The sequence below is a fragment of the Centroberyx affinis genome, unplaced genomic scaffold (assembly GCF_046629955.1).
Source record: "Centroberyx affinis isolate AG114_WGS23_722 - 3 ecotype Tasmania unplaced genomic scaffold, CSIRO-AGI_Caff_v1 ptg001388l_1, whole genome shotgun sequence".
Classification (NCBI taxonomy): Eukaryota; Metazoa; Chordata; class Actinopteri; order Beryciformes; family Berycidae; genus Centroberyx; species Centroberyx affinis.
The window spans coordinates 105,444-117,500 of NW_027279871.1; the positions used below are offsets into that span (position 1 = coordinate 105,444).

The following is a 12,057-nucleotide window of genomic DNA, read 5'->3' on the forward strand; positions in this document are numbered from 1 at the left end:
CACTCCTTTCCTCTCTTTCTACCTCTCTCAATATGCCTCCCGCATTCTTTTGAATTGTTTGTCATCCTGTCATTTCTCTCTCTCGTTCTCCCTCTCGCTCTTTCCCTGTGTCTCTTTCAATTCTATTCAAAGGTGCTTTATTGGCATGACTATCTATAAAAAAAAAAAAAAGATCAATACTGCTCTGTCTCTCCAGCGACTTTCTAGTTTACTTACTTAGGTATTTCTTTCTGATCATTCTGATCACCAGTGCTTTGAACAGTCTTCTGACGTTACTTCATTTGCTTATATGTCGAAAAATGCTGAACCCCCCCCATTCACATCCATGCCTTTGCAGTTACACCTATTCTTGGCAAGCCTGTGGTATATTTTAATCGAAAGAGTGACTTGAACTTGGTATTTGTGTTCACTAGTCGGAGATAATGCAATGCAACCCAAAGCAGGGTTGGTAACTGAGGCAAAAGATCAGTTTAAAGGAGTTTGCGTTCGCCTTTGAGCTCCTTTTTAGAATTAGACTCTTGTCAAACGTCAAACCTTGACATCAAAATAACATCCAATGGAGTGTAGACAAGTTTCCAATCTGGCTACTGATTGGAGTTTTAGTTCCACAAACATTTCTCGGAGGCAGAGCTGCTCTGGAGGCAGAAATAAAGTCATTGGTTGAGGTAATCCTCAATTTCGTGCATCTCTTTGAAGGGTTTTTTCCTTTTTCCGTTTTTTCTTTCCAGCATCACACAGGTCCTATATAGATGCATGCGAGCACCATGTGAGCACGGTGCTATAGAGAATGTTTCTAAAATGATTTCTTCATAGCACCATAACAGCTCTGCTTTGGTATAAACCCAACAAACCATTTCCTGGTGCTATGTGGAACCATTTTTTTTTTAGGTCTGGCTGCCAGACTGTATATTAAATTCTAAATTCTGAGTTCTGATGTTTGTCTTGAGTTTTAATTTTTGCCTTGAAAAACAATGGAAATCTAACAGTACAGATGGTGAAGTGAGCAGCATTCAATTATCCAAAACTGACGTACGGCCTCGTTTTATCTTTTTAGACATGGAAATAAATCCACTAACTAGACAACAACCGATTCTTCAGAACCAGATCTGATCCATTCTCCAAGACCTAAAAACATCCAAATGGAATTTGCTGGGCCTCTGTATTTAGTAAAGGAACATACTTTCCATAGCAAAGAGCTGGTGTGAGCCCATCAATATGAGCATTTATATTTACAATATAATCATCGGACACATATCACATCACATATTTATTCAGTTTAATCATGTCACTAACTATACAAGTGCCCCATAAAGTATTCAACCCCCTACATTTTTTGCATGCATTAATAATATCTATATATATCACGCTCTGATTATAATATTTACCATGCATTCACAATGTGCTCATGATGCGTATACACTTCAAGTAAAGTGTTATTGCGTGTTCCTGATAATTATCATATTCAGGGAAAATAATACACACAATATGCAAAAAATGTAGGGAGTTGAATATTTACAGTCATTAGCAGTATAGCTAATAACGTGATATTAAATTGACTGTAATTTTCTGATGTTTGATGATTTTATTGTAAGAAAAGCTACTGATTGCCTTATAATCAGGGACGTAGTGGGGTGACATAAGGCTGACATAAATCTTTATGATGTAAATTCATAGTTCGCATCATAGCGAGTGGTATCAGACTGATGGAATTTACATGAGGATAGAGTAGTAAAAAAAACAGAAATTACATAAATTCTGCAAATATAATATATTTTGGTTTATTGATACTGGTGTTTGTCTGCCTTATAACAGTCTGCAACAGGAGGTCATAGTTCATCCATTTATTTATTTACCACTACATCACTGCATATAATCTGCTTGTAATGCGTTCCAATGCATTTCAAATGAAGCTTAACGGACGCACCATTTGCTTGTAATGCACTTATGATGCCTTACAATGCCTTATAAACCCCACTTCAAATAAAGCGTTATTGAATGGTAAAGCTTAGATATAACAATAAATCTGACAATAAAGTTCTATCATATTGTATCATATCATATCGTATCGTATAGTAATTTCAGACATTGTAAGACTTTTCCAGGACCTGGGGACACCCAGTGTGACCGGACAGGACACTGGAAGGCTTTTCTCGGCCCGAGGTGGAAGGGGAGTCGGGGGGGGGGGGGGGGGGGTCTTCACTCTGCAACACATGTACCATGTTACAACCGGGAGCTCAATAAGCCCAGAACAACAGCCCCCCCCCCCCCCCCCCCCCCCCCCCCCACCGGTCATGTGATTGATTATTGGCTCTGGTATCCCAACCTGGGCTTTGGATGAATGGTCTAACAACGGTCTGGGGCCGAAGGGAGGGCGTTCTACGATGCTGCTCAAGCCCGCGTCTCCCATCTCCATTCATGACGGAGTGGATGTTCAAGAGCGCAACGGCTCTGGGAGGACGACATTTACCACCAGATAGAAAGAAAGAGACAGAGAGAGAGAGAGAGAGAGAGAGGGAGGAGTGCCACGAAGAAAAACAGAGAGTGCTTGAGAAGACACTCAGCTCTGTCAATAACACACCTCATTACTTACGCACCGTCACCGGCTTAAGTGCACGCACAAACACGGGGACACGCGCACACTCGTAATTAGACGGATACCTAAGGAAGTCTATTTTTGTATTACGTTTAAGACGAGATAAAGCACAAGCAGAGTGGAGGGAGATAAAGAGAGAGAGAGAGAGAGGGGTAGAGGAGGAGGGAGAAAGAGAGAGAACCAGCTCCGAGAGAGAAAGACAGATAGGGAGAGAGATAGAGTGAGAGATAGAGATGAGGAGAGAGAGAGAGAGGGAGGGATGGAGGGATGGGAGAGAGAGAGAGAGAGAGAGAGAGAGAGAGAGAGAGGAGGGACAGATGGAGAGAGCACCAGAGCCAACAGCAGAGCTAAGTGGGTAGTGTGCTCCCCAGACAGCGCTCCATATGGCCTGGCAACGCCATACACAGCCAGGCAGCGCACACACACACACACACACACACACACACACACACACACACACAGCATGTGTACGCACACAGCCACCCAAATACACATTGACACAAACAATTATATTCAAACACGTAGTATATTACATTAACACATGGCCACGTATCTGCACATATACATACATACATACATACATACATACATGCACACCATGTACACATACACACACATACACACGTAGTCTGTGTACACAACCCATGTACATTCACACACACTACATATACACACATAGGCACACAAATACACATGAACACACAGAAACAGATTCACACACCACATATCTACACAGACACACATGCAGGTCCACGTACACACATACACTAGTACACGCACGCAAACAAACATGCACACACATACATTTGAACGCAGGCACACACACACACACACACACACACACACACACACACACCATCATCATTTCTTGGACTGGTTCAGGCTACTGCTGGGTCGCTTACAAACAAGCTAACGTGAAAGTACAAATAGTAACGTGTGCTTTTGCACCTACATGCACATGTTCAGTATGTACCATAGGCTGCAGTAGAAAACATAACTGAAGGGTTTAATTCCAAAAATGTTATACACATACACTATATACAGTATATACTGTATACATATATATGTACACATTTTGGAAAAACATACTTTCTGAAATTCATAAGTCCATTTTTTTCAATTTTGTATATTGAATTACACATAGAAGAAGTGTTAAGATTTTAAAACTTCATACAAGATTATAGGATTTTTATCAAAGAGACCACATACTGTATATTAACCCTACATAGAAACGTACCATGAGCTCAAGAGAAATTCTGGTTCAAACTACAGCATGGAGTCATAAACTTCCCATCCCTTCCTCCTCTCTCGCCTATCCAAGAAATCGATGAAAAGCATGGTGGACCTTTTTATTTCAGTCCCATAATGGGTATTAGAAAAGGGGTATAATGTGTGTTAGGGGTAGGTTTATTGGTCAACAATTTGGGTGATCTGTTAGTTTAACTTCATTTTTTTCCTCATTTGGGCTCTAAAAGTTCTAGAAGAGCAGAGTTTTGGACTATGATTAGCAAAAGAGTAGCAGAAGTTTTGTCTCAATATCTTTTTCCCTTTCTGATTTCATTTTCCTTTCTTTTTTTTAATGCGACGAGCACCGCTATAATGTGGCTTATTATAGAACAGCTTGAAAGCATTGAAATTTCAAGCGCTCTCTCAATAAGAATACAAATCTTCTATAGTGAATTTACACCAAGTGGATATTATTAATCAAGTAGCAAATTGGTAAAGATACCATTTTAAAATCTATAACCTAATCTAAATTATTTCAAAGGCAAATTAGACAGAACCACGTTTTCACAAACATTTGCTATACATATTTCATGTTTAGAATAAGATTTAACCCGGTCCAAACATACAGAAACACAGATAAGTGAGGCTCAGCTTGTGAGAGATACAATCAACTCGGTAAGGAAAGCAATATTTCCAATGCAAATGGGACACTTTCAAACGTACAGACATGCAGCCGATAGTGTGTCGAGCTCCTCCCTGTCCCCCACTGGAGCAGAGACTCATGGGAAGACCAGGATAACAGCCAATCCCTGAAGGAAGTGAGGAAGTGACTCTCGGCCAATCCCAGGGCTCACTGAGGTTACTACGGCGCTGCTGGGCCGTCGCCACGGCACCCTGCTACCAGGAGACACCTGGCCAATCACATTTGGTGATGCGAGGTGTAAACATCCTTACATTACAGGACATCCATGTTGACTTTACAGAAGCATGGTGGGCTAATGATAATAATAATAATGGTACAGACGGGGGAGGGAGGGATGGGCAGGGTTGTGTAGAGTACCAAAATAGCCGACTCAAGTGGAAGTACTGTTACTTTACTTACATTTTACTTAAATGTAAGTTGCAAAAAGGAGATCTGCACACCAGTTTGTTGTGGGGGCGCAAAAAGCGAGAAAAAACTGTAGACTAGTCAATGAAACTTCAACACTGCTATGCAAAAATACTGCAATAATAGTCAAGCTTTCAGTGCTAGAACATGTTTTGCATAGCAGTGTTGCATGGAGTTTACTTAAGTAAAAAGTGTAAAAAAAAAAAGTAGCTTGTTTAAAATGTACACAGAAGTACCAATTAAAAGTTACTGAGTTACTTTAAAAAAAAAAACATTGTTGGATTGTTGCATACTTTTTGCCATTCAGTGTAAAAAAGTGAGAGGACAGAGTTCAATATTTTGATGATACTGACCTCTTAAATTCAAGTCATTATTCAATCTGTGTTTAAAATAAACTGAAAATGGACATCCTCATTATTCAGTCGTGTTACTCCATTAATGCTTGCTTGCTTTTAGCTATCCAGCTAGCACTGTTAGCGAAGTGGCTAGACATAGCTAGGCTAACAACAATAATACTGTAGCTGCAAGGATGGCTATTTGGCTAATGTTAGCTAAGCTACTTTCATGGATACATTTGAGCATTTAATGTAACAGTTAGCTAACTTGAAATAGAAAAGGTGGGAAACCGTCTAATGTAAAAAACAGATGCCTGAGGAAGAGTGCCAAGCTTGTAACGCAAATTGCAACTCAGTAGCTAAAACCAAGCCCATAATTGTGTTCATTTTTGCTTTGAAGTGCTTGTATTTGTTCAGCACTATTTGTAGCAAATAAACTGTCTGTTTTGTGCAGTAGACAGTTTCCCACCTGTTCTATTTCATGTTTCTTTGACCCATTGGGAACTGAATTTCCCACTGCCTTTTTGTGTACAGTTAGCTAACTTAACATTTCCTCCACTATGCTAACAGGTTTGATGCAGGTGTAATTTCCAACGGGCCAGTTTCTACTGCAATGCTAATGGAGAGCCTACAGATTTTGTACTCTGTAACAGATGCAATTCAAAATAGGGAAGTAAAGGAGCCTACTTCAGTCAAAACATACTTATGTACAATTATTGACGACAACAAAGCACAAGTACACAGAATGCTTCTCAATTACGGTAAGGAGAGTAAATGGGCCACTACAACCCTACTGTATGTGTGCGTGAGACAGTTTGTGTGTGTGTCACAATTTCATGGTCACTGCCAGTATACCATTTATATATCCAAGTGCAGCAGCTAGTGTGCCTGCAGTATGAGCTCTAATATTGTGGTGGAGATGTAATGACAATGTATAATGTTGAACCAGCGCTCTGCAGTACAGGCGGGTCGGTGTGGTTTGCATTAAATGCACTTTAAAGACATGATATTATCTCTATCCCGATCCAATGGCCTCTGCAGAAGGAATACTGTCCAGAACACTGACTGTAATGTCTGGTATTCAGAGGGATAATGTCGGGAATACTGACCGGAATGGCCCGGATTGGTATAATGTTATAAATGGGGCCGTATTGTGGGATTCCTCAGGGAAGCAGATGTGCTCCAGCTGACTTACTCTGTAATCCCCCCCTCACTCTCTGATCCGACAACACACACACTCACTCACACACAGATAGCACATAAACATGCTTCATCCTTTGATCATTGTGCGGCAGGAAAAAAAAAAAAACTCACTACTGGCTGTAGTAGTAGTCACTGTGAACAGAAATGTATGGAAACACCCATGTCAACGCGCAAATAAGCCAACGAGAACGGAGATGCTCACATGACTTCAAAGAGCGCAAGATTTATTAAAAAAAAAAAAAAAAGTCTGTTTCAAGTTCTGTTGGCAATTCAAATCAGTATTAACAACAAATGATCAAATAACTAAACTTCACACACACACACACGCAGTCGCTAAAGAGAGATGGCATCATAAAGAATCGACCCCTTCATAAGGAAGCCTCGCTGAACTCCAGCACTCTCATCAGCCTAAATCATATGAAGTGGGGCTGCAATAGAGAAGAGCGTCCCATCCCCACTAATTAAGACGCTGAAGATTTTGCCTTATTTGCCCAGATGAAATTCAAGTGTCGGTACGGTCACTGGTGGGAAATCTTCTCTGTGCACATGAAGCAACAAAACAAAACTTAATAACAAAATCCAAAAGTGTCTCCTAGACAGCAACGATTGCTGATTTAGTTAGGAGTGTGCAGTTTACTGATGTCCTGTTACATGATGTCTGGATAACGAAGTCCGTCAAACTTTCAAAAATTCAGCTGCCTAGTGCATCTTTAAAGTATTGGGACAGTGAAAGGCTGTTGATTCATCTATGGTGCAATTGGAAAGAGAGCCAGCCTCAGCCAGAAGGCGTGGGCTCAAGCCATGTGTTGGCACACATCCGCCCTGCTGAAGTGTCCTTGAGCAAGACACTGAATCCCTACCAGCTCCAGGGCTGCTGACCCTGACCTCTGACCTCCCTGTGGAGCGGGTCAGGAGAAGAGAGAATTTCCCTGTGGGGATCCGTAACGTAAAGTAGCTGGACAAAGTCAAACTTTCAAAAAAATTCAAACAGTTATCTCTCACTGCCTCTTGGGGCTGCTAAAGCATGAAGTTGCCTAGTGCTGCTTTAATTTGGGATTCCCTCATTACTGGGTGTTTACTGTATCTTGGTTGACTAGCCCTTAAGCCATGGTGAAAGCAACAAAATAGTTGAATAGTAGAGGGAGAATGTAAGCTCTAGCATGTGCAGATTAAGACTTGTTTTTATAGCATTATTTCATTTAAGTAGCACATTTTCATTTTTACTTTTACTGTAATTTAACTTAAATTTTGTGTGTGTTGATAGTGGCTTCCCTGGGCAGCAGAGGTTAAAACTATGCAGGAGCACTAACAAGTGAAAATTAAAGAAATTTGAAAATACTTTCAGACTGAGAGTTTTGGAGACACAAAACTGCCTCAATTCCATAAATAAAGATTTATTTTGATGTTTTGTACCAGACCTTCGTTGTTATCAGCTACTTTTGTGTGAGAAAGAGGGTTAAAAAACACACAGTACTAAGGTGTGACGTACAAAGATATTTGAGATAGACCCAAACCTACAGCTGAAACCACTGCAGAAGTGGCCACCACCTTACAGGATTTTTCTAAGAATTCCTCTTAGAAAAATGTAAAATGTACTAGAATGAGTGCAATGAGTGTATTAGAATGAGCGCAATTTTCTCCATCAAAACAGTAGATCCCTTATCTCTCTATTTTGACTAGCATTATTTCAGCACAAGCTAACCCTCAACCCCCCTGTGTCCCCTCAGTACCAGGTTAGCTTCCGTAGCTGGTAAGTTAGCATAGAGACGGAAACGTTTGTTGAAGTCCCACATAGGTTTCTGCACTGTTAGACCACTGCAAGAGGAATTAGTGTGGAACATCCTGCAGCACTATTATGGTCTACCATCCTGTGGGAAAAGTCACTTTTTGTGGTGGGTGCTGCTGTGAAAAAGTTTGGCTAGCAGGTTAGCTTGAGGTGCCGTCAGGCTAAATTATCTAAGCAGCAGGTCACACTATCTTGACTTGCCAGCAGGTTATCTTATATTGTTGACATCCATCTATAGACCGAGACACCTAAATGAAGCATAACTCCAAGCCAGCTATCATATCATAATCTGGACTTCCTTTCAATAAATTGCTAGTGGTAAAATGATACTGAATAGCATGGATCAACATATCACGTTTCATGTCTAAGACCAAAGCAATAGATGCAAATGGTGGGTAAGAATAGGACACATTTGATTGAAAATGATTATTACTGCTGAATCTTGGCTCTATAGGGCAAACAGGCCCGGTTACTAACTAGAAGTATGCTGGTCCGCCTACGTTTCTCAAGACACATCACACCAGTCATGCATTCTTCATCTGTTCTTGAAAGCCAACGTGAAATTTCAGTTGCAGCTGGGTAAATAAATGGCAATCAAACTGAAGCATATCACATACACACACGCACACACACACACACACACACACAAACACACACACACACACACACGCTGGTGCTCATTCCACCAGACGAGCAGCTTGGCAAGAGACCTGAGCGAATTGTGCGAGACACACGGAGCATCTGAATCCAGCCTAAGCAAGCTATTCTACGGAGGAGGACTATGTCGGCTAGTCTGTAATGACTCAATAGGAGCTGGACCGGACTTATCGGGCCGATCGTGTCCATCATTACTGTGGAAGGTGATTGATGATCGACAAGCGCTGAGCCACAGTGTGTCTTCAACAAGCTAGTTTAGATCACCTTCTCTAAGTTCAGGAGCACTTGGTAGCTCAGGTAAAAAGTGGGTGGTTTGTTCAAATAGATTTTCCCTGATGTCAACTGATGCATATTTCCTAAAAATAGATCTAATAAACTAAACTAGGTGCCTGTGCAATGTCATTCCACCTATCAGCCAAAGCTCATAATAATGGCTTGAGTCACTCTTGTCCCTAGCAGAGCCACCAGCATGGGACTCCTGGAACTCCTTATAGCACTAAGGAGTTCCGCTGTTGACTCATCTAAGGTGTAATATGTATTTCACAACAAAAGATGAATATGAGGCAAAATAACAGACAGCTCCTTATTGGCCGCCAAGGTGGAATCATGTTAACGCAATGCAGAAACGAACACAAGACTCATTTTAGGCCCCGTTTTAAACCCTAAATCCCATTGAGCGGATGATACTGCGTTGGTGATGGTGGTTGAATAACAGATATTGCGTGATGGCTGCTCACCGGACATCGTTTTGCTGCGGAGGCTTCTTCTGCCCAACCAGGTTCACCGTTCTTGCTTGGATAGGCTTCTCTTCTCTGAAACACAAAGTTGGGAAAGTACTGTTACGGTGTGATCTTGTTTTCTTTGGTCCAAACCACAGTGGAAGTTTACTTTGTTGCATTTTTTTGTATTTGGTTCGTTGAGGTTCACATTGCCCAATTACAAGTAAACCAGGGCTTGTAAACAAAAGTCACATTTATCGGACAGAGCTTTTGGTGACCTGTCATCCAGCCAGGTTAGAGGTTTGGCGGTGGGGGGGCAAAACATATCTGATTCCAGTCCTTGTAATCTTAGCTAAGCATGATGGACTTGTGTACGCTCTTTGCTGTAATTTCCCTTCTCTGGTCTTCATACCAGTTAAGAACACATGAAGAAATAGCTGAATATGAGCATCAGTCCAGACTTCATTTTGTTATGCTAGGCTTTCCAAGCATGAGGAATTGATTAGATGTCAACATCCGTCTCCTGATACCCATAAACCCTTGCGTTTTGGGGTCATTCCCTGTAGTTGGTTCAGATTACGTTCTCACTCCTAACAAACCGCGCCACAGTTCTCTTGTTAGAGGACTGAGACTTTCATTTCCAGGCGTCTCGGTGCCGTTATTTGCTGCCACCCGAGTTCAAATGGCATTATTTTCACCTGGCCAAACGAACCAAACTAAAGGAGCAAACACTCAAGAGTTTGAACAAACTGCTCCAAACTTGCTTGGTGTGAGCACTCCCTTAGAGTCTCATTGCAATGTTACTGAAACTTCCGATGCTCGCTGGTAATCTTTAATCCTTGCTTAACAGGATTGTCTTTCATGACCAAAGGCCCGTTCGCGGGACTCTGATGACAGGCCTTAGACAATGACATGTTTTCAGTGCGTCCGCTGACATATTTCCGATGCCATTTCAAAAACCATCTCATACATAAACATGAAGGTTGGGCTTTGATCATTCTGATCACAGCGGAAGCTCGAGAGAGAGAGAAATCCCCGCCACCCCCACGCTGGAGCTGTCTAAAACAGAAGACATGTCTTTTTATCGTCAACACTTTCGTCACCCTTCTCATTATGAGACACTTTTGGCACATTAGGAATGGTAATATCTCTTTTTTTTCTCTCACTCACACTACCCAACTTCTATTACACTGATTGAGTGAAATAAGTGTGGATGGGCTGGATTTGACATTCTCAGGTTACAGTGGCACAGGAGGACACGTATAGGTATTTACCACTACAACTTTTCCACTGCTGATGCCATCTTCCAAGCACTAAAACTGAAGTATCAGCCAATAGGAAAAGTACCAAAAGTACCAATCTAATCCATTTGTTTTGTTGAACAGTACAGACTTGAGATATACATTTTCTCTGATTGAGATCCAACACTTAAAGCCCATAAAGATGTCGCTTTGCTTTATTTTCTGAAATGTTTCACAACTCTCCTGGTAGTAGTATTAGACATTTTAGTATAGGGGAATTTCTCAGATACCGATTTTTGCATTACTTTCCAGATATGTGATAGCAATATTGATATTGGTGCATCCCTATCACTAATAATAGATCATCACAGCTAAAAATATTTACGACAGACAGTACAACAGGGGAAATGCTCACTATATACATCTTGCATAGTATATATCAGTGCAGGAAAATACGTGCAAGCATGCATATGCATGCACACACACACACACCTTTTGCATCTACCTAAATTAGCTATTACAATGGATGTGTGTGTATATGTGGAGAGGGTGCTCAGTATTTTCTCCATAGCTGCCATAGACCAAGAAGCCATCACACACACACACAATAGTTTCCCTGTGTATTCAGTTCAGGGACACATTATGTACATACGCAGCTATATGCAAAGTAAGGACGGCCGCACACTACTGGCTTTCTGGGTGAAATGAAGGCCTTAAATGAGAAATCACACTTTCTCACTCTTATCATACAACTAGCTCCAGATAGACAAATTTAGCCCCCCACTTTTAGCCGTGCTCATAACACACATTGAAATGAATTGATCACAGTGCAATGCAATAATTTACATCCAACGAGTTTCTTGTTCCATCAGCTCCTGCAATAGGGGGGAGGCTACACTGCAAGTTAAACTGTCAATAAGTTCCAGCACTTTTATGATCTTATGATCACCGACAGGAGCTCATAGTTTGCCCACAATGTTATTTCCCACTCAAAAGAGGTGTGCATGCTCTGTATCCCCGCATTACAATCCTCACTACCCTACTGCTAGCACTCTCGCCCTGCATGTATTAGTCCACCAGTGCAGCTTTTCAATCACACAGAGTGCAGACCTGATCATAAAGACACGCACATCCACACCGCTTTGCTATGGCAATCTGGAACCCAAAAACAGCGATGAGCGGAAGCGG

The 12,057-nt window shown here is 41.4% G+C and overlaps 1 protein-coding gene across 5 annotated transcripts in view; it reads right to left on the reverse strand.

The window, feature by feature from the left end:
• Positions 1-12,057, reverse strand: part of LOC139649696 (regulating synaptic membrane exocytosis protein 1-like) — a 100,676-nt gene that overhangs the window by 86,593 nt on the left and 2,026 nt on the right. For all 5 annotated transcript variants that reach the window (XM_071526169.1, XM_071526173.1, XM_071526172.1 and 2 more), the window contains exon 2: positions 9,647-9,721. In XM_071526169.1, the coding sequence (XP_071382270.1) occupies positions 9,647-9,721 (75 nt within the window). The remainder of the gene's footprint in view (positions 1-9,646; positions 9,722-12,057) is intronic.